We start from the raw sequence: 21,110 nt of genomic DNA, 5'->3' as shown, positions 1-21,110 counted from the left end.
CCCCTTCCTCTCCGTCCAAACCGCTGCGGCATAAATGCCACCGCTCGCCCCGCACCACGTGGATCGTCATCTCGGCCTCCCGGCCGACCTCCCGTTCTCCCGTCTCCTTCCCCCTGAGTCCGTGGTCCACTCGGCCACCCGGGCCCTTTACCTTCAAAGGAGTTCCGACTAGGTTTCCCCGCTCCTCTGGAAACTCCAGGAGTCACCCGTCCGCCTCCACTGCCGGCCCAAAACTCCCCGCCGATGGCTTCAAAGCCCTTGACCCCCGCACCCGCTCCGATCTCACCTCGCCGCTCCCCTGGAACGCGGCCCTCACGCTCGATTCCTCCGGGGCCGGGCCTCGATCCCCTTCACCTCACCGCCGCCCTCTGGCCCACGTCCCGCCTCGGGCCCGAAACGCCCGCCCTCCTCGTATCGGACAGTTGATCGATCTCCCCCGCCGCCGGGCCTTAGCGAAGGAACGTCTCCTCCGGGAAGCCTGCCCTGACGGGGCCCTCCTCTCCTCTTCTCCTGATCTTCACCCTGGAGAAGCAGCACGGCTCAGGGGATAGAGCCCGGGCTCTGGAGTCCGAGGGCGTGGGTTCGCATCCCGGCTCCGCCGCTTGTCGGCCGTGTGACTTCGGGCGAGTCGCTTCGCTTCTCCGCGCCTCGGTGACCTCGTATGTACACTGGGGTTTAAGACTGTGAGCCCCCTTGGGACAACCCTATCGCCTTGTATCCCGCCCAGCGCTCAGAAAGGTGCGTCGCACATAGTAAGCGCTTAATAAAGGCCATTATTATTATCACTCCCTTCTGGGACGCTCAGACTTGCCGCTTCCTCCGTCGACCTTCCCCTCCCCACGGCACACGGGGACAGATCCGGACCTGCGGGTCGTTGCCGTGTTTCTCGACGGATTTATTTTGGGAATGCGGACAAGGGTCTCCCCCTCGAGACGGTGATCGTGCGGTAGGCCGGGTCCGGTTCCGCCGTTAGAGCGGACTCTCCCCGATGCTCAGTACGGCCTTTGGACGGCCCCTGGACCCTCGGGACGGGAAGCGCCCTGTCAGACCGACGGAACGGGGGAGGGACCGGATCCCGACCCGGCCCCGAAACCGGGACTCTCGGCCTGGAACCGACCCCGAACCCCGATCCCTCCCCTGACGCGCCTCCGGAGCCGGGCCGCACGAGAACCCTGGCCCTTCCACGCGCCTTAAGGCGAATGGGACCCCAGACCGTTCAGCCTCCGCATCCCATCCGTCAGGAGGAAACCCGAACCCCCGACCCGACCCCGGAGTGGACTCACATACTGCCCCGTGGGAATCCCCTGCCCCCCTCTCCCCCGAGGTGCCACTCTGGACCTGGCCCGAGCCTGCACGCACCCCTGAATTGGACCTAACCCTGACCCTCGCACGCGTCTCGAGTCGCCCTAGCCCCACACTGAACTCTAACCTTCGCCCCGGCCCAAACCCTGAACCCGGTTTTAGCCCTCCTCCTGACCTCCCGCTTGACCCCAACTCTAAAACGAACCCCGACCTGTACCCTGATCCAAACAATGGGGCGGGGCCCGACGAGGGTTTGGTTTGTTTGGTTTTGTAGTGTGCTTGGTTTTGTTCTCCATCTCCCCCTTTTAGACTGTGAGCCCACTGTTGGGTAGGGACTGTCTCTATATGTTGCCAACTTGTACTTCCCAAGCGCTGAGTACAGTGCTCTGCACACAGTAAGGGCTCAATAAATACGATTGATTGATTGATTGATTGAGGGTTCGCTCCCGCAGGATGGGCCCTCTTCCGGAAGCCCGAAGGGCGTGCCCGGGGCCGCCAGGTACGGCCCGGGGGAGACGAGGGGTTGCCTGATTGGGTCGGACGGGTCCGCCGGTCTGCTGGGTGACCCGGTGAAGGCCGGCTCACTTCTCTGGGCCTGGGTGACCTCGTCAGGGAAAAGGGAACGTAGACCGGGGGGCGCACATCCGGGCGCGTGAGCCCGGCAGAACGGGAACTGGGGGTCAGACGCACGGGCTCGGATCTATGCCGGCGCGGGGGACGGTGCCCGGCGCCTGGGGATCGCCAGATGGATCCCGTCGCGATCGGGGCTCCTCGCCCCGGCTCCGTCGCTTGACCGCTGGATGATCTGGGCCGAGTCGCCTCTCTTCTCCGGTCCTCGATTCTCCCATCCATCCGGAACATCTTTCTATGGAAACGGTCCGGCCGGGTCGCCCCCGGCCTCTGAGATCTCCGATGCCGGCCTGGCCGTCTTCGGAGCGAAACGAGGGGCTCCGTCCCCTCGCCCCCTCCCGCCTCGCCTCCCTTCTCCCCTTCTCCGGCCCGGCCCGCGCGCTCTACTCCTCCGCCGCTCGCCTCCTCGCCGGGCCTCCGTCGCCCGTCCCACCGTCCACCCCCGGCCCACATCCTCAATCTGGCCCGGAACGCCCTCCCTCCTCATCGCCGTCGAACCGGCACGTTCGACCCCCGCGGGGCCCTACGGAAAGCCCGCCTCCTCCACGGGGCCTTCCCGGGCCGAGCCCCCCTTTGCTTCGGCCCCTCCTCCCCTCCCCTTGGGCCCGGCTCCCTCCTTCGGCTCCACCCCTCTCCCGGCCCCTCGGCGCTCGGGTATCTGGGTATGTATTCGTTGTACTATTTATTTTATTTGTGATGTCTATAGATCTATCATTCCATTTATTTCTATCGTATATGTGTGTATGTTTGCGTGTCAGATCGAGACAGAATATCGGGGTTAGCTTCGGGCAAGAGATAGTGAGGAAAAGGTTGCCGCTCTCCACACGGAGGTCGGTTCCAAAGACCGGATCCGAGGCCCATTTGGGGCACTGACCCGATCCGATTTGACCGTGAGACGGAGAACCCAGGATCCTTGATCGGGTAGACGGTCGAACCTCCCCGCGCCCACTGTCCCGACCGTAGGGCGGCACACGGCCTCGGTCCCCGAAGGAGAGACCTTCTGGGGCTTCCGGTGGGGTCCGCTGGGGACGGTCACCTGTAAGGAGCAGGGGAGGGCGGCAGCCGGATGTCCACCCCGTTCTTCTCCGAGAGGCACAGCGGAGAGGCCTCCGAGCGGAGAACGGATCGGCTGGGATTCGGGTGGGGAAGAGCGGAGCGAGAAGGCTCGGTGCCGGACGGCGGACGGCTCACGGTCTTCATCCCCGTTTTACGGAGGAGGTCGCCGAAGCGCTGAGAACCGAGTCGCTCAAGGTCACGCGGCACCCAAGGGGTGGAGCTGGGATTCGAACCCGTGCCCTTCCGACTCCCGGGCCCGTGCTCCATCTCCTGGGCCAGGTGGCTTCTCCGTGGCACCCGGGGACGGTTTCGGGGTCGATGAAAGCGCTTGGGAGAAATCCCCCAAATGGCGACGACCCGTGAGAAGAGCCCGAGGGGGTCTGCGAGGAAGTCCGTAGTCGGACTCCGTCCGGACCCCGGACGACGGGCTGCGCGGGCTTCGGATCGGCCCGTCACCCGCCTCCGCCGCCCTCGGGGGAGCGGCCCGGGCGCCTCCGGATCCCCGCGTCACGGCCGATCTCCGGGCGGGCGACCGGAGGGCCCGTGGCTCGGAAAGTCGCCCCGCCGGTTCCCGCCGGCCTCTCGGGCCCCGGTGGCCCGCTCGGGTGCCCGCCCGGCTCCGGCCTGGTAGGAAGGCAGTTCTAGGGATCCGCAAGGACTCTGAGCTTCCCCAAACTTAGAAGGGGTCGCCTTCTGAGGCACACCCACGCGCCCTCCCCTTCTCCATTCCAGTTCTCTTCTCGTCCCTGAGTCCATCACGACGGATGACCCGGGGCCTGTGCAAGGGACGTCTCCGGCGGCCACGGCGTCGGTGGGGAATCACCGGTCTCTCACGTTGCTTTTCTTCCTTTTCTTTGACCTCTTTTCTCTCCGCCAAAACACACACCTCCCAGATCTGTTCGGCTAGGTCAGATCCGGAAAGAAGCCCCCAGACGGACAGATCGGAACAGGATGACCGAGGGAGAAATCAGACGGGCTGATTCTTTTCAAAGAGATGGTGCTCAACACATCTCTTTGGCCTTGACGACCAACCCCTTGCAGTGTGGGCACGGTCGATTCCAATCCCGGCCTCGGCGTACCGCTGAGAGACGGTAACGTGGTCCACGGGGCCGCCTCAGAGGGAAGCCTTTGGGGTATGAAAATAATGATATCAGCTTTGGGGGGATAGATCTGGTGGAAGAAGCTGCCACAGTTGGTAGGGAGGCTGATTCTGGAAAATGGATCTAGGGCAGTGGTCCGGTCTGACTTGACCGTGGGCCCGAGAAGAGCCGGGACCCTAAATTCTAGAGACGGGTCGAACCTCCCCGTTCCCAAGGTCCCTACTACGGAGACAGCCTGCGCATCTATGGCCCCCGCAGAAGGGACCCTACGGGGCTTGTCCGTGGGGGTTCCCCTGGAAGGAATCACAGATCAGGAGAGGACGGGGTGACACGAATGCATCCGCCCCATTTCGCTCAGAAGGAGATTGACGCGGACTCCCATCCGAGACCAAGTCGGCGGGGATCGGTCGGGCTCGGGGCTGGAAATTGAACCGTGCGGTCGTGCCGGACCTCCGGTCCCCGGAGCGTGGGCCCTTCCCGGATTCAGAACTGACGATCCGAGCGGGGGGACGGACAAACGTTACTAAGGTACAGTATCGTTGCCGCATTACCTGTGGTCTCCCGTATGTACACCTCACCTCTCCTGACACTAAGGTCAGGGTTTGGGTGCTGGGGAGGGAAACGGCGTTGGGCCGAAAAACAAACGAGGCGGCCTGAAATCAATCAATCAATCAATCGTATTTATTGAGCGCTTACTGTGTGCAGAGTACTGTACTAAGTGCTTGGGAAGTACAAGTTGGCAACATATGGAGACAGTCCCTACCCAACAGCGGGCTCACAGTCTAAAAGGGGGAGACAGAGAACAAAACCATATTAGCAAAATAAAATACATAGAACAGATATGTACAAGTAAAATACATAAATAAAGTAATAAATATGTACAAACATATATACATATATACAAGTGCTGTGGGGAAGGAAAGGAGGTAAGATGGGAGGGATGGAGAGGGGGCCGAAGGGGAGAGGAAGGAAGGGGCTCAGTCTGGGAAGGCTTCCTGGAGGAGGTGTGCTCTCATTAGGGCCTTGAAGGGAGGAAGAGAGCTAGCTTGGCGGATGGGCAGAGGGAGGGCATTCCAGGCCCGGGGGATGACGTGGGCCTGGGGTCGACGGCGGGAAAGGCGAGAACGAGGCACGGTGAGGAGATTACCGGCAGAGGAGCGGAGGGTGCGGGCTGGGCTGTAGAAGGAGAAAAGGAAGGTGAGGTAGGAGGGGGTGAGGTGATGGACAGCCGTAAAGCCGAGGGTGAGGAGAAATCTCCTAGAGGGGTGAAATCTCCTACCGTTCTCTCTGCGGACAGGACATAACTTATTATCCCGGAAACCAAAGGGTCTGGCGACACACGAGGACCTCCAAACGCAGGACGGGGGGGATCGGGCCCCACGGGCTCCCTTATCCACGTGGGTCTTCCAAGGTCAGGTTCCTCAGGCCCAACTGGATTTTGGGCAGGACGTGTGGAGAAGCTGCAATGACGCTTCACTTCCCTCAGAGTGATGCTCCGGGCTCCTCTGCCCTGGAACCAGAAGCTCAGGAGGGGTGAAGCTCCAGGCTCTTTTTTTTCTCTCCTCTCCCAGCACCGCCCCCTCCCTCCAGCTAACACACACACATCCCAGGTCCACTTTTTTGCTGGCTCAGACAGGAAAAGAAGCCCTCCAAAACACAGCTTAGGGTACGTTGGCTCAGGGAGGAATCAAACTGGCTATTTCTCTGCTAACTGATGCTGCTCGACATATTGCCCTGGCCCGGAGGACTATCTCCTTGCAGCGTGGGCACGATCAAGCCCATTCAGGGACTTGCCCCACCCCTGACGGATTGAACTATGGGCCATGTGGCCAACAGAAAGGAAAGGCTGTTTAGTGATTTGCTGGGGGTCGGGGGGTGGGGAGGTGGTGGGGTGTTGGGGTGTGTGTGTGTGTGCTTCTGTGTGTGCTTCAGAGAGAGAGAGACAGACAGACAGACAGAGAGAGACAGAGACAGAGAGAGAAAGCACAATGGGGTTAGCTTTGGGGCGGGAAGAGTGAAGTGAGGGATACCATTCCCAGGACCGAACCCGTTTCTGGAATCGGGGGCTAAGGCTCGATTTAGGGAACCGTCTCTGACTCGACGGTGGGACTCAAAACTACTGGGGACCTTAATTCTATAGATGGGTCAAACCTCCTTGTGCTCGCAGTCTGGTCCGCAGGGTCATAATAACAATGATAATAGTCATTTCGGTATCCGTTCAGCGCCCGCTAGGTGCCGAACACCGTTCTAAGCGCGGGGAGAGATACGAGATCGTCGGGTTGTCCCGCGTGGCTCACCGTCTTCATCCCCGTTCTCCCAGATAAGGTCACCGAGGCCCAGAGAAGCAAAGTGATGCTCCCAAATTCACGCAGCTGACGCGGGGTGGAGTCGGTATTCGAACCCACGACCTCCGACTCCGAAGGCCGGCCTCTTTCCGCCGAGCCACGCCGCTTCTCTAATAATAATGGCATTTTGGAAGGGCCCGCTAGGCACCGGGCACCGTTCTAAACGCTGGAGTGGACACGAGGTCGACGGGTCGCCCCGCGTGGGGCTCCCGGTCTTGGTCCCCGTTTTACGGAGGAGGAAACCGAGGCCCAGAGAGGTGAGGCGACTTGCGCGGGGTCGTGCAGCTGGTGGGGCCGGGATTCAAACCCAGGACCTCCGACTCCCGGGCCCGTGCCCTTGCCGCCGAGCCGCGCACCCCGCACATCTTCAGCCCCTGGACAAGGGACCCGCCCGGGCCCGTCGGTCACGGGTTCCGGGGGTCTAGGGCGTGGAGGCAGATGAGAAGCGGCATGGCTCAGTGGAAAGGGCCCGGGCTTCGGAGTCAGAAGTCAGGGGTTCGAATCCCGGCTTCGCCGACCGTCGGCTGTGTGACTTTGGGTGAGTCGCTTCGCTTCTCCGGGCCTCAGTTACCTCATCTGTAAAATGGGGATGAAGACCGCGAGCCCCCCGTGGGACAAACTGATCACCCTGTAACCTCCCCGGCGGCTGGACGCCGGCTTGGCACGGAGTAAGCGCTTTAAGAAATAAAGAAAATTTTTAAAAAAAGACGGTCACCGTGTCGACCATCTCTCTCTCTCTCTACTGTCTCTCTGACAGGCAGAGCTCCGAGATTGAGTTATCACGGGGTCACTTGGCGAGCACGAGAGGCGGGCCCGGCGCTCAGGACGGAACCGCCGGGCCCCGGACCACGAGAACTTCGTTGGGACCGACTGATTTGGAGAGCGTGGCGAGGGGCGGCCGGGTGTCCGCAGGCGAGAGGGATGCTTTCCCAAGCGCGTCGGTCCGTCGGGACGGCTCGCCTCTCCCGGAGCGGGGGTCGCCCGGCGCCCGACTCCCCAAATGAATTCCGACACCGCCGTTAGACGTATCTGATTTTATTCTTCGTTTTTCAGTCACCGCGTTATTTGTTGCAAAAATCATTTTCCAGAGTACAATATATAGAGGTATATATATATTTATATATATATATATATGTTTATATATATACTGTACAGAGAATAACACCATAAGTTAAAAAAGGAAAACCCCGTTCTTAAAAAGACGGTCCTAAGCTAGTCGGGCCGCGGTCGCCGCGAAGCGGCGCGGAGGGCCGTGACGCCCGCCCCCGCGACCTGTCCCGCTGGGGCCGGCACACCTCCGCTCTTCCTCCCGAATTCTAAGGCGGGTGCCTCCTCACGACCGCTTGGCTCTGCCCTTCTGACTCCCACGGCACGAGATAATCTACCGAAATCAAAACAGAACGGGCTTACTCCTCCGGATCGGTGCGCGGGGACGGACGCGCGCGACGGGGGCGGGAGTCGGGCCGGGCCGTCTGGGCGGGGGGCGGGGGCGGGCCGGTCCTTCGTGCCTCGCCAGAGAGCAGGAGCTACAAAAATACGTCTAGTTAAAAAAATTACGGCTCGGAAGGTCGGCGGACGTCACGGACTCGACTGCTCCGAACCGCCTCGGGGCCTTCCTCGGCGGGGAAGGATCCCCGAGGGCCGCGGCGGGACCCGGGACCGGGCGACGGGGACGGCGGACGTCTCGCCCTGGGGGCTCGGACCCGTTCCTTCGGGGAAGACCCTTTCCCGACAGAAGAGAGACCCGACCGCTTCACTCACGTCACCGTCCCGGGATTCCCCGGCCTAGACGCGACTCCCGGGACCTCTCCGCCCCGCGGGGCCGAGGCGGGCCGGACCGCCGGAGAGGAATCCGCCGGGCGGCGGCGCCGGGCCCCGTGGCCGGCGGCCCCGCTCTGCCCTACTCCTGACGAGGACCGCGGTCCCGCTAGCGGCCGCTCCGAAATCTTCCCGGAAAAGCAAACCGGAGCCGGCGGGGTTCCGTCCCGACCGCCCCCGGGGGAGCCGGGAGAAGGGACCGGGGGCCGCGGAGAAGCGGGGGCGGCGCCTCACCTCGCCTTCCTCATCTGTAAGACCGGGCCGACATCCCAGCCCGCTTCCCTCTCAATCGCGTACCGCGTGCCGTCCGATCGCCTGGGACCTTCCCCGGGATTTGGCGCTCGTTAATATCCTCATTAAAGCGGCCCGTGACACGGGCGTTCTCAGAAACCTGGGGAAGATTCAGTTTACAGACAGAACCGAGGCACCCGCTCGGACAGGTCGGCGGGAGGATCTCCGCCCTCCCGACGCACTCGGCCCCGGCCCGGAGCCTCGGGGTGCGACGATCCCGAGCTCTATCGAGGCCGACCGAGGCGCCCCGCGTCCGACGGGGCCTCTCTCGACCCCCGAGGGCCTGACGCTACCAAAGTTTCTCGCCCTTTAAAAGCCGGTGGTAGCGAAGAGAAACAACTAGACGTCACGGGGAAACACGGGGATGGCGAGGGGGTGTGTGGGAAGGAACCGGGGGGGCGGGGGGGAGCGCTCTTCTCCGGGACCCCGCGGAGCGTCTCCTAGGGACTCCTAATGCTCACGGGAGGAAACTCGGTCTCGTCGTCGAGGCACACCGGTCCGGCGGCAAACTCGTGCTCGGGGATGACCTCTCCTCGCAGGGCCCCGCCGTCCTCCGAGTAACCTGGAAGGGGATCAGAAAAGAGGTCGGAACGGGCGAGGGCGGGGGACGGAGGGGCGGGAGACGCCGAGGGGAAGGGGAACAGAAACGAGATCCGCCCCGACGCCTCCGGGAGGCTCGGCCGCCGACGGGATCCCCGGCCCGCTTGGCCGGGGGGAGGGAAGGGTGGAAGGTGGAGGGGAGGAGTTTCCGCAGCGATTCCCCCCCACCCCGGGACGAGACGAGGCCGGGGCGCCCTCCACCCCGGGGAGCCGACCCGGGCCCGGCCCCGCTCACCCGGCACCGTCGACCCCGATGAAGCCGGGCTCGGCCTGGCCACGGTGGCGGCGTAAGACTGGGGCGACGGAAGCTCGGCGGTGGTGCCGGGGTCCTCTCCCGTCTTTCCGGAACCCAGCAGACTGGGAGACGAGGGGGGAAAGGAAGGCGGAACCGTCACCCGGACGGACGCGGGGCCGCGGCCTCCCGTCGGACGACCGCGTCCCGCGGAGAAGGTTCCGGCCACGGGGCCGACGCCGAGGCGGTCGGGCCCCGAGACCGTTGCCTAACTCGGAGAAGCGGTGTGGCTCAGCGGAGAGACCCCGGGCTCGGCAGCCGGGTCACGTGTTCCGATCCCAGCTCCGCCGCGTGACCCCGGGCGAGTCCCTTCGCTTCTCTGAACCCTCAGTTAACTCATCTGTAAATTGCGGATTAAGACCGCGAGCCCCACGTGGGACAGCCCGATCGCCTCGTATCCCCCCCCGGCACTCGGAACGGTGCTCGGCACGCAGTAAGCGCTCGACAGATGCCGTCGTCATCATCGACTTCTGCTCCGCGGCCCGCGCCGCCCACGACACGCCGAGCGAGGGGAGGGGCGAGGCCCGCGGGCAGGGCCGTAGATCCCCGAAAGTCAGAGGACCGAGAAAGCCAGTTGGGTGTGGGCGCCGCCTAGGAGACGGGCCTCCTCCTCCGGGGAAAGGGGGGGACTCCCCGGCTCTGGCCGATCCGTCCCCGAGTAAGGGCTCGAACCCGCTCCCTCCGCGGAGCCCTTCCCCGCCACCGACAGGTCGCGAGCTGGCCGAACCCAGGACCCGGCGGTGGGGGGACTCGATCACCTGTGGGTCTGGATCAAGACACATTCTCCTCCGTCCTGAGGGTCGACGTTGTAGATGTAAAGGTGACCGTCCGACGACGACACCATCAGGCGAGGTAACTTCTGAATCCTGAATTCAATTGGGACGGAGAGAAAAACGGAGATTTCGGTGACGTTCCGAAGGCGGGACAGGCAAAGTTCTCGGATGAGCGCGGGAGCGCTCCGCCGAAGAAGGGACAGAGGCCGGGAAGACGAGGAGTTCTCTTTGGGACACGCTCGGCCGGGGGTGACGGAAGGATATTCGAGGAGAGACGTCTCGAAGGCAGGAGAAAACGCGAGGCAGCGGCGAGGGAGAGAGATCGGGGCCGGACGTCGGGGAGTCTCAGGCCGGCACCGGGCGCCCCGCTCCCGTCCCCCGGGGCCCGTCCCCCCGACCCCCGCGGTCTCCCCCTCCCTGCCGACGACGGGGACTGCGCGCGGAGGGAGGGCGGGGGCGGGACGTACGTGGCCAGGGTGCAGACGGTCCTCTGCCCGGAGAAGTGTAGGCGCACGGTGGCGAAGGCACGGTCCTGGTTCATCATGTCAGACACTTGCGACGGGAGGTAGTTGGTGGCCGCCATGAACATCTTGCCCACGTAGCCGCTCCAGGTTGGGGGTTCCTCCGGCCGGCTGGACCGCGTCCAAAGGGGAGAGGGGCGTCGGGACCGTAGACCTTGGCCCCGGCGTCCCGGACCCTCCCTCCCCTCGGCTTCGGGCGGTGGCACCCGGCGGGGGAAGGGGGGGCCACGTGACCTGAGAGGCGCCGGGGGGCCGCTCCGGTTCACGCCGTCACGACCTCCGACGACGAGAGGCCTCGCCTGGCTCATCCCTCAGTCCTCTGCCCTCCCCGTCCCCGGACGGACTCCCCAACCGGGCCGGGACTTCCCGGTGGGTGAGATCCGCCTCGCGTCCTCCCCCTCGCCCGGAACTCACTCTCCGCCGCGTATGAGGCGGAAGTATCCGGAGGCCCGCCGAAATCCCGTCTTCCCCGACCGACCTCTCGCCTCCCCGGCGTCCCGCCCCTCCCCGTGGGGTCACCTAGGGGATCGACTCCACACCCCCCGAGGGCTCCGACTGCCCCGGCACGGTCCCCGACCGCTCGCCGCCGCAAAAGGCGCTCGCGTCGAGCGTCCGATACATTCCGTCCGTCTAAACGACGACGCCGGAAAGCCCGACGGTTAGGTGGGTGACGGTGAACGCCTCACCATTTACTCCTTCATTCGGTCGTATTTTTGGAGCGCTTACCGCACGCGGGGCGCCGTACCGAGCCCTCAAAAGAGTACGGTACGACGATAAACAGACACGTTCCCCGCCCGTCGCGAGATCGCAGCCTACAGAGGGGGACTTGGACAACGGGATGAACGAAGAAGCACCAAACTGTACTTTCCGAGAGCTCGGGACGGTGCCCGGCGCACGGTGAGCGCTCCATAAACACGGCCGGATGAAATTAATTACCGCTATGTACACGAGTACCGTGGGGTAGGGGGGAAAAGCAAAGGGAGCAAGTCAGGTCGACACGGAAGGGGGCGGGAGATGAGGAAAGAGGGGCTTACTCCGGGCAAGCTTCCCGGAGGAGACGAGCCTTCGACGAGGCTTTCGAGGCGGGAAAAGCGATCGTCCGTCGGGCCGGAGGCGGGATACGGGCGGGGGGGCGGCGGGGAGATCGGGCCCGGGTGAAAACATTAGCACCGGAGGAGCTACGTGTTCAGATCAGGTCACGGGAGGAGAGAACTGAAGTGAGGTAGGAGGAGGCAAGGCGACAGAGGGCTTCAAAGCCAACGGGGAGGGCTTTCTGGGGGACGCAGAGGTGAATGGACAACCGCCGGAGTTTTCGGAGGAAGCAGATGACACGTCGTGAACGTTGCCAGAGAGAAAGAATCCGGGCGGCAGAGTGAAACGTGGACCGGAGCGGGGACGGACGAGAAGCCGGGAGGTCGGCGAGGAGGCCGACGCGGTCATCCCAGGGGGATGGGACGAGTGACCGCGTTAAGGCGGCGGCGGATTCGACGGACAGGACGCCGGGAAGGCGGGCCCGACGGGATCCCGCGACGGATCAAACGTGGGCGCCGAACGACAGAGCGGAGTCGAGGGTGACGCTGAGGTTACGGGCTCCTGAGACGCGAGGGATGGCGGGGGCGTTTACGGTGATGGGAAAGTCAGGGGAAGTGCAGGGGGTCGGCGGTGAGATGGAGAGTTCCGTTTTGGACACGGTAAGTTCAAGGCGAGGGGAGGACGTTGAAGTAGACAGGTCTGGAAGTCAGGAGATCAGGTGAGACCGGACAGAGGGAAAGGCTCAAGGCTGGAGATGTAGATTTGAGGATCCTACACAGGGAGCGGGTAGTTCAAGCCACGGGAGCAAATGAGTGCTCCGAGGGAGTGGGCGCAGATGGAGAGTAGAAGGCGACCCAGAACTCCCACAGGTTGGTGGGGGGAGGCAGACAAAGACCTCGCGAAGGAGGCTGAGAAGGACCGGCCAGAGAGGCGATCGTTATAATAATCATTTTGGTATTTGTCAAGCGCTTACTACGTGCAAAGCACCGTTCTAAGTGCCGGGGGGGAATACGAGGTGATCAGGTTGTCCCACGTGAGGCTCGACATCTTAATCCCTATTTTCCAGGTGAGGTCACTGAGGCACAGAGAGGTTAAGTGACTCGCCCAAAGCCACACAGCCAACGGGCGGCAGGGTAGGGACGAGGAGAACCCGGAGAGGACGGTCAGCAAAGCCAAGGCTGGATGACCTTTTCGGGAGAAGGGGGCAGTCATGGGTGTCCGAGGCAGCTGAGGTGGAAGAGGTTCGGGACGCAGTAGAAGCCACCGGATCGGGCAAGAAGGAGAACGTCGGTAACCTCTGAGAGGGCGGTCTCCGTGGAGCCGAGGGGACGGAAGCCGGATCGGAGGGGGTCAAGGAGAGACCCCGAAGGAGAGGAATTTGAGACGGCAGACGGAGAATTTGGAGAGGAAGGGCAGGAGGGAGACGGGGCGATAACCGGACGGAGCCGCGAGGTCGAGGGCGGGTTTTCTTTTCAGACGGGCCGTCGCGGGCACGTCGGAGAGCCGTGGGACAGGCGCCCCTGGAGAGCGGACATTAGTTAGGGAAGAAGAGAGAGGGCTATAGTTTCGATACAGTGCGAAGGAACGGGGTCGGATGTGCGGGCGCAGGGGATGGCTTTCGAGAGGAGGCGGGGGTACCCCGCGAGAGATCCCGCTGGGAAGGTCGGAAGGGTCGGAGAGGGGGCCGGAAGGCGGAGGGACCGAGGGGAGGCAGGGCCGATCCGGGGGAGCTCGCGCCCGACGGTGTCAGTTTCCGTGACAAAATAGGCGGCCGGGTCACTGGGGGCGAGGGAAGGGAGAGGCGGGGGGACGAGGGCCCCGAGGAGGGGGTTACATGTCTGGAACAACCAGGGAGGGTGTTGGGCCTGGGTGTCGATAACAGTGCAGAAAAAGTTTTGTCAGGCAGAGGAGAAGACAGAGTCAAAGCACACAGACGCAAAAAAACCTGGAGCGGACCGAATCGGCCCGATATTTAGACTTCCGCCGACGAGGCGGTCCGTGCAGGCGATCCGAGGCACTGGGTCGGCGGCACGAGATTGACGGAGAGATAGGGTAGCGAGTGAGTTGAGTTCGGGAGAGAGGGCAGTGTGGAGAGCGTCCATTCGGTCGTCGAGGGAAGCCGGTGAGGATTCGAAGGCAAAGCGGGAACGGTGAGTCAAGGCAATCGGAAGGGGTTCGGAGATCGGAAGTCTCTCTAAGGGAAGAGCGCAGACTTACAGGGAGGAGGGGTGTGGGAGAGGAAGCAAGAGAGGAGGGAGAGATCAGACAGTAGGATTTCAGAACCGGGGAGAGTAACGATCGTGCAGCGGTTAGAGACGACGAGATCGAGCGCGCGTCCCGGTTGGTCAGCGGGCGAGATGGGGCGGAGCGGGAAGTCGGCACAGCTGAAGACTGAGAGAAGGCGGGCGGCACAGAGATCACCCGCAACATCGGCGCGGCTGTCCGAGTCCCCAGGGATCAGTGTGGACACGGAGACAGAGAGAAGGAATGTGAGGAAGAGATCAAAATGATTAAACAAGTTGGGAGGTGGGACCCGGGGGTCGGCAGATGAAATTTCCTAGGATCCGGAGCGGGTTGTAGAGGCGGAGGAGACGGGCTTCAAAGGAAGGGAAAGAAAGGGACGGGGGAGGGGGAGTGGGGTGAGAGCGGCACTAGGGCACGAGAAGGAAGCCAACCCCTCCTCCTTTCCACGCGAGTCCGGGGGAGCGGGAGAAGACGAGGCCCCCTCAGGAGAGAGCGGCAGGGGAGACAGCGTCATCTGGGAAGAGCCGTGATTCATTGACCGAGACGGGAACGGGTGAGCGGTGAAGGAAAGGTTCCCCGCGATGGGGCGGGGGTTCCGTGGACCGCGCTCGGCTGCAGCTGTGGAGGGGGTAGTCGGAGAGGGTCCGGATGGGACCGCGCCGACGGGGGCCGGGGTGGGGGAAGGGGGATGAGGGGTGGCGCTGAGATGGGAGAAAAGGGAGGAAATGGGGGGGGGGGGGGGGGAGTTAGGTAGAGGGAGCGGAGGAGATGAGGTAAGAGGAGAGGACCGGGGTGGGCTGAGAGCAGTGGGGGGATTCGAAGATCACGGTGGGGTCGGTGAGGGGAACGACGACCGTCTCCAGACCACGGATCCCCCGTGTGCCCCACAGAGAGAGGCCCTCCTACCCACCGACCCTACGGATCCCGCTCGGGCCATCTGGTTCCGGAAGCGGGGATACTGGCGAGAGGAGGGGAGGAGGGGGAAGGGCTAAGGCCGGAGGCGACGCTCCCCTGCCCAAAGTCGGGGAGGTGTCCGTGAACGGTCCGACCCACCCCTCTCCGGGAGCGCATTCCCGTCTCACGCTCGCAGGCGGACGGCGGCGACGGCGGCCCACACACCCACGGATTTGGCTTCTCCTCCCCGGACCCAGTCGCTCCATTATCACGCGACGACCCGGGAGCCTGCGGCACCCCCGCAGCCGGTGGTAGGTTCTCCCGAACCGCCGGGCCCCCGACCGTGGCATGGGACTTACCTGTCCGTGAGGTGCTCAAGTTTGAAGATGTGCACGGTTTCGGTGTTGCTGGATGCGCATAAGAACCGCGAGTCCATACTGAACACCAGAGAACCGATGTTCACGTACCTGGATGGGGGCGAGCGGAGAAGGGACGGGTCAGAGCGGGAGCCAGGGCCTGGCGGATCGACGGCCCCCCTCCTCTCCGGGAGGAGGCGAGGGACTCGTGACGACGGAACCAGGCCCGCAGAGAGGGCCGCGGGAGAGCGGTTCGGGCCGACCCGTTCGTGCCGGGGTGACCGTTCCCTGCCCTCGACCCGGATGGCGATAACGGTCCAGCTCCGTGCCGGCACGGGAGCAGGCATGAGGTGGTCATGGCCGTCCCAGGCTAAGAGTCACGGGGAGCAGGAAACCTCATCCTCATTTCAAAGAAGACGGAGCTGAGGTCCAGAGAGGACCGAGACGCGCGGCAGGCCGGGAACCGTCCCGCGCTCCCGCCGGCGGGCCCCGCCGGTTCTCCGCTAAACCCTTTCGGGGCCCCCGAGACTCACGACCCCGCCACTGCCTCTCCCCCTTCAACTCGCCCGTCGGGCCAGAGGAGCTATCGCCGCTCTGCCGTTTTCAGGTCGGTCTCCTCGGAGGACTCGGCTCCCGCCCCGATTCCCCCGACGGCACCCGCCACGTCGGTGACGCCGAGGTGGCGGGGGCCGGGAGGGGGAGGGAGCCGCCGAGACCCCCGGGATAAACCGGGCATGATAAACGCAAGAGTGGCGCGGCCCGATGGACAGGACACAGGCCCGGGGGTCGGGAGAAGACAGCTCTTCCCGGTATCCTCGGGCGAGTCTCTTCCCTTCTCTGGGCCCAAGTTTCTGCAACTGGAATATGGGGATACCCATTCTCCCTCCTACCTAGACCGTGAGCCCCGTGCAATACTAATAACAATAATAATGATGATATTTGTTCGGTGCTTACTAGGTGCGAAGCACTGTTCTAAGCACCGGGGGAATACAAGGTGATCGGTTGGCCCCGACGACACACGTTTGATGCGCGGTAAGCACTCAGCAGATACCGAGGAAAAGAAAACCAAACCCAGGTGGCGTTCATCGCCACTCTGGCCGTCGCAGGGGGAGGCACGGGACACGTCGCGCTCGCCGGAGGGAAGCCCGGCTTCCACCTCCGAGGGATCCCCGCCCCACCCCCATGCACGCCACGCGCCACCAACCTACCGTTTCATCCCCCTCCTGAACTCGTAAAGCTTCTGCCCCTCGGGGACGGAGAACACACGGATGACCGTGCCCTGGGAAAGAAAAGGAGTCGACGTTCTTCCTCACGCCGTCTCCCCAAAGACCGTCGCCGGGGCCTCCCGCCCCGTACCCGCCCCGGCGTCCGGAGCGCCTCCTCGGCCGGGCCCGCGTGGCCCCCTCTCAGAGGGGGAGGGGAAGCCCGGCCCCCGGCCCTCCATCCCCTGCCCCGGGCCCTTCACGGGCGACAAGACCCAACCGACCTTCTCGGACGCGCTGGCCAGCTTGGAGCCGGTGGAGTTGAAGGCGATGGCGGCCAGGGGCCCGTCGTGGGCGGGCACGGTGCAGACGGTCTTCTGCGGGGAAATGACGAGAAGCCCGGCTGAAACGCGCGGGGGTCAGAAACGGCCCGCACGGCTCGCCCCTCTGGCGCCCATGCGCTCGGATCTCCCTCCCGACAGTCCGCCGTTCCTCCGGCATCGCCTCTCCTCCTAGACCCCTTCCGTGACGGAGCCCTCCCCTCCCCTCCCTGCCCGCGGCCCCCCTGCACTCGGACAGGCCCTCCTCGAGCGGGGTCTCTAGCCGCCCCGGCCCCGCGACCCTCACGTATGCCTCCTCGCGCCGGATCCCTCTTCGAGGCCCCTCTCCCCGGTCTATACGGTGAGCACCTCACGGACGGAGCCCGTACCCACCGACTCTCGTTACACCTTACTCTCCAGAGCACCGGACGCGGCGCTCGACACGTGTCGCGTGGCACGCGGCAGGGTGAAGCCCTCCCGTCAGCCGACAACTTACCAGGTGATTTCCGTCGTATAGGACGATCTCGCCGGTCACTAGGCTTCCGGGGTAGGCCACGTAGGAATTGGAATGGTTGATCGAGAGGGCGCACAGACCTGGCGGTGGAAAGAGGGGGAACGGGAGGAAGAAGAAGTGGGTTTTGGGTGGAGGAGAGAGGGACGGACAGAGCGCGGGACGCCAGAGTCTCGGCTGCGGCGTCACCTGCCGGGAGCTGGACGAAGACTCGCCGGCTAGGCCGTTCGCCTCGACTACTCCCCCCAGCACCGAGAGGCTTTGGCCGGGGTGCCGTCCTCGAGCCGGACGTTGAGGTTTCTGGCCAGACGGACCCAGACTCTGTGGGGGACGAGGATTCGCCTTTATCCCTCAAGGAGGCGGGGGCTCGCTCTGGACAGCTCCCCCTCCCCAACCCCGGGAGCCCCGAGTCACATCTGCGTCCCTTCTCCGTCGTGCTCCATCCACTTTAGCCTCCGATGCCTTTCCGGGGGCCGGGACGGGCCACGATGTCCGGCCGGTCGAGGCTTAGACGCAAAGGCGCCCGACAAACGGGTAGAAAACCGAAAAGACATAGGCGGCCGCCGGAGAGGCGACCGCGGGTCTCTGAGACCAGACATGGTGCCGTGAAGATGAGACAAGAGAGACCCGTGGGACTTGGCACGCGGTGAAGACGGTGAGACAGACTGCTTGGACGGGGCACGTACGAGAGGACCGGGCCCCGCTCTCCCAGAACCCTAGTGACCCGAACTCCTTGCCGCCGTCGCCTCGTCCCCTCCGACCTCACGTCTCCCTTCGCCCGCTACGGCCCGGCCGCATGCTCCGCTCCCCCCTGACCGGGCCGCCTCGCGGTGCCTCTGACTCGTCCTCCTCGCCGCCCGCCCCGCGCCCCCCGCCCTGCGGAGTCCGATCGGAATCGCGTCGCCTCCGAGACGCCTTTCCGGATCCCCCCCATCTCCCCGCCCGGTTCACCGTCCCTCCTGCGTCGCCGACGCGCTCGGATCCGAACCGCTTAGCCTCCTGGATGATCACGGTGCTCCCGGCACGCTTACATACGTATCTTTCTACGCTGCCGTTTCCCCCATCTGCCATTTATTTCAGTCTACTCCACTCAGAGTTCTTCAATCTCATTTCAACCAATATCTCGTCTCCCGTCCGTCTCCCTCTCTGGACCGTAACTTCCTCTGGGGACGAGGAACGTGTCTACCGTGTCTCCGCGGTAACTATTCTCCCCCAAGCGCTCAGCGCAGCCCTCCGCACACTGGAATCGATTAATAAACGCCACCGATCGATGTCGACGACCGCCTCTGGACCGTAAAATCCCCGTAGCCGGGAATCTAGCATACTTCACTCTCCCGAGGGCCGGGCGCAGTGCTCCGCACCCACTAAATGCTCAATAAACACCATCTAGTCACGGGGAGGCACAGAGGCCGCCTTCTCCACCACTTCATCGGGCCAAAAACCACGGCCTGGAGCCGTGCGGGTCAGGGAGACATCTGGCCTCCCCGGCTTTCGGGGACGACATCCTCTGACGACACCAAAGGTCCGGTGCGCTCTCCCGAGGGCTCGGTAAGGCACTCGGTACACGCCGAGCGCTCGACACAAACGGCCCGTCGACGGACGAGCCGGCAGAGAGCGGCAACGTTTAAGGATCCGGCCGCGCGTGCTCCACCCTCGGGGGACGGAAACGAGTCCCCGAGGGCTCGCGGGCTCTAGGCCGCAGCCGTCGACTCGGCCCGGACACGATCCGAACCACAAGGGCCGGTCGGGGGAAAAAACCGATGCCGAAAAGTACCGGCTGTGATGCGGGAATCCCCCTACTCTATTTCAACGACCCGCCCGGGACCGTGAAGGAACGTATCGACCGAGCCTCCTTCTACGGTACTCTCCTAAAAACAGAGAAAAGCGCTCCGCACACAGTGAGCCCTCGATAAGTACCATCGATCGCTCAAACCCCGGGAACTCGGAGCTCGCAAAACTACCGCACGACGACGCCCGTGGCCGGACGCGTTCACGGAAATCCCGCTCCGGAGGTCGGGGACGGGGCCCGCCGATCGTGTGCCCCGCGGTTCGGCTGAGCAGGCCTTGGGAGTCCGTCACCCGTGCCCCCCGGGGAGGAATCCCCCGGCCGGGCTCAGCTACGGACCCGGGGGGAGGCTCTCGCCACCGCCCCCTCCCTCTCCGCGTCCCCCCCCCCCACTCCGGGAAGATCCCGGGAGGTCACGGAATTACCCGGGAGGCCCCGCGGGCTTTGGCCTAGGCCCCGGGGCGTTTGACTTGGGCGGGTCGGGGGACTCACCGGTCGGGTTGGGTGGCGTTTCCAGGATGGTCTTCAAAAGCTTCATGTCTTTGATGTTGTGAATATAGATAGACTCCTCCAGGCAAACCAGCAGCCTCTACAAACGACACAGAACCGGGCGCACCCTCAGAATGCCTCTCCCGTGGCCGTGGAGGGATCCCGACGCCCTCTCGTCGGGACATCCGACGGGGGCGGAGAGGGCCGAGGCCCGGCGGGCACCGCCCCCCGCCCTCCGTACTTCACCCCAGGGCGGCCCCTTAGGGTTCAAAGTCGAGAGTCACCCTCCCGGGGACGGCTCCGGCGGAGAGCGGGCGACTCCTCGGAACCGTGGCCCGCGGGGGTCCTCGGCCCGACCCCCGGGGGGCCCCGGCGGGAGCCCACCTGCCGGTTGAGGCGGACGGACAGGATGTTGGCGGAGTAGCTGTAGTTGCAGATCTCGGTTCCCTTCTTGAAGTGATAGACGTTCATCTGGCGGGGCTTGGAGCGGCTGACCACCACCACCAGGCTGCTGGAGAACAGGCGCTCCACGATGTACACGTCGGGGATCTCATCTGGGAGGGGGAACGCCACGGAGCGCCGGGTCACCTCGAGTGCCACCCGGGGACCGGGGGAGGAGGTCGGACCCCGGGTGACGCGGCTTAACTCGCTCGGCGTCCCGGCCCCCGGTCTCGCCGACGGCGGCCCCCCGACCCCCGGTCTCCACACCGGCCCCGCCCTCCGCCGGCCCCTTCTATCGTGACGGGGAGCGAGGGCCTGGAGGCCCTACCTCGAGTCCGAGGGTTTGCTCCCCCTTCGCTCGGCGGCGTGCTTTCTCTTTTTTACGTCATCCGTTAAGCGTTTACTATGCGCGGGACGCCATACCGAATGCCGGGAAGGCTACAGACTAACCAGGTTGAACACGGTCCCCGCCCCACGCGGGACTCACAGTCTTCATCCCCACTTGAGAGATGGGGGGAACTGAGGCCCGGAGAAGTCGAGCGGTCGCCCCAAAGTCACACGGCGGTCGAGCGGCGGAGCCGGGATCAGAACCCAGGTCCGCCGGGCTCCCGGGCCCGGGGTCCATCCGCTCGGCCACACCGCTCCTCGTCCTCGGCCGACGGCGCCGGCCGACACGGCGTGAGACCCGCCCGGGGCGGTCGCGTGACCGGTTAGAAGGATTATGGAACTGGTCTGGCGCTCACTACACGCCAGGCGCCAAACTCGGCACCGGGGTCGATCCGAGGCGATCGGATCGCCTCCATCCGCCGACGGAAAAAATCGCCGGTCTCTTCCCGGAAGACAGAAGCGGCGTGGCTCGGTGGAAAGAGCACGGGATGGGGAGTCAGAGCTTGTGGGTTCGAAGCCCGGCTCCGCTGCTTGTCAGCTGTGTGACCCCGGACAGGTCACTTAACATCTCTGGCCCTCAGTTCCCTCATCTCTAAAAAGGGGACTAAGACCGTGAGCCCCACGTGCGACAACCTTGATCACCTCGTATCCCTGCCCGGTGCTCAGAACAGTGCTTGGCACATAGTAAGCGCTTAACAGATACCACCATTATTGTTATTA

The 21,110-nt window shown here is 64.3% G+C and overlaps 1 protein-coding gene across 2 annotated transcripts in view; it reads right to left on the bottom strand.

Annotated features, from left to right (window-relative positions):
• Nucleotides 1–7,452: 7,452 nt before the first annotated feature.
• Nucleotides 7,453–21,110, bottom strand: part of WIPI1 (WD repeat domain, phosphoinositide interacting 1) — a 29,132-nt gene continuing 15,474 nt past the window's right edge. Inside the window, exons 3-14 of one of the 2 annotated variants that reach the window (XM_038757330.1) lie at nucleotides 19,947–20,116; nucleotides 19,566–19,662; nucleotides 17,273–17,370; nucleotides 16,741–16,833; nucleotides 16,463–16,533; nucleotides 15,258–15,365; nucleotides 10,675–10,839; nucleotides 10,193–10,300; nucleotides 9,378–9,499; nucleotides 9,004–9,104; nucleotides 8,486–8,642; nucleotides 7,453–7,814 (exon numbers count right to left, since the gene is read on the bottom strand). In XM_038757330.1, coding sequence (XP_038613258.1) covers nucleotides 8,496–8,642; nucleotides 9,004–9,104; nucleotides 9,378–9,499; nucleotides 10,193–10,300; nucleotides 10,675–10,839; nucleotides 15,258–15,365; nucleotides 16,463–16,533; nucleotides 16,741–16,833; nucleotides 17,273–17,370; nucleotides 19,566–19,662; nucleotides 19,947–20,116 — 1,280 coding nt within the window. In that variant the 3' untranslated portion in view covers nucleotides 7,453–7,814; nucleotides 8,486–8,495. The remainder of the gene's footprint in view (nucleotides 7,815–8,485; nucleotides 8,643–9,003; nucleotides 9,105–9,377; nucleotides 9,500–10,192; nucleotides 10,301–10,674; nucleotides 10,840–15,257; nucleotides 15,366–16,462; nucleotides 16,534–16,740; nucleotides 16,834–17,272; nucleotides 17,371–19,565; nucleotides 19,663–19,946; nucleotides 20,117–21,110) is intronic. The other variant, XM_038757331.1, reaches the window with a different exon arrangement.

This window comes from Tachyglossus aculeatus, chromosome 15 (genome assembly GCF_015852505.1).
Source record: "Tachyglossus aculeatus isolate mTacAcu1 chromosome 15, mTacAcu1.pri, whole genome shotgun sequence".
Taxonomy (NCBI): Eukaryota; Metazoa; Chordata; class Mammalia; order Monotremata; family Tachyglossidae; genus Tachyglossus; species Tachyglossus aculeatus.
This window is presented reverse-complemented; position numbering and strand designations above follow the sequence as displayed.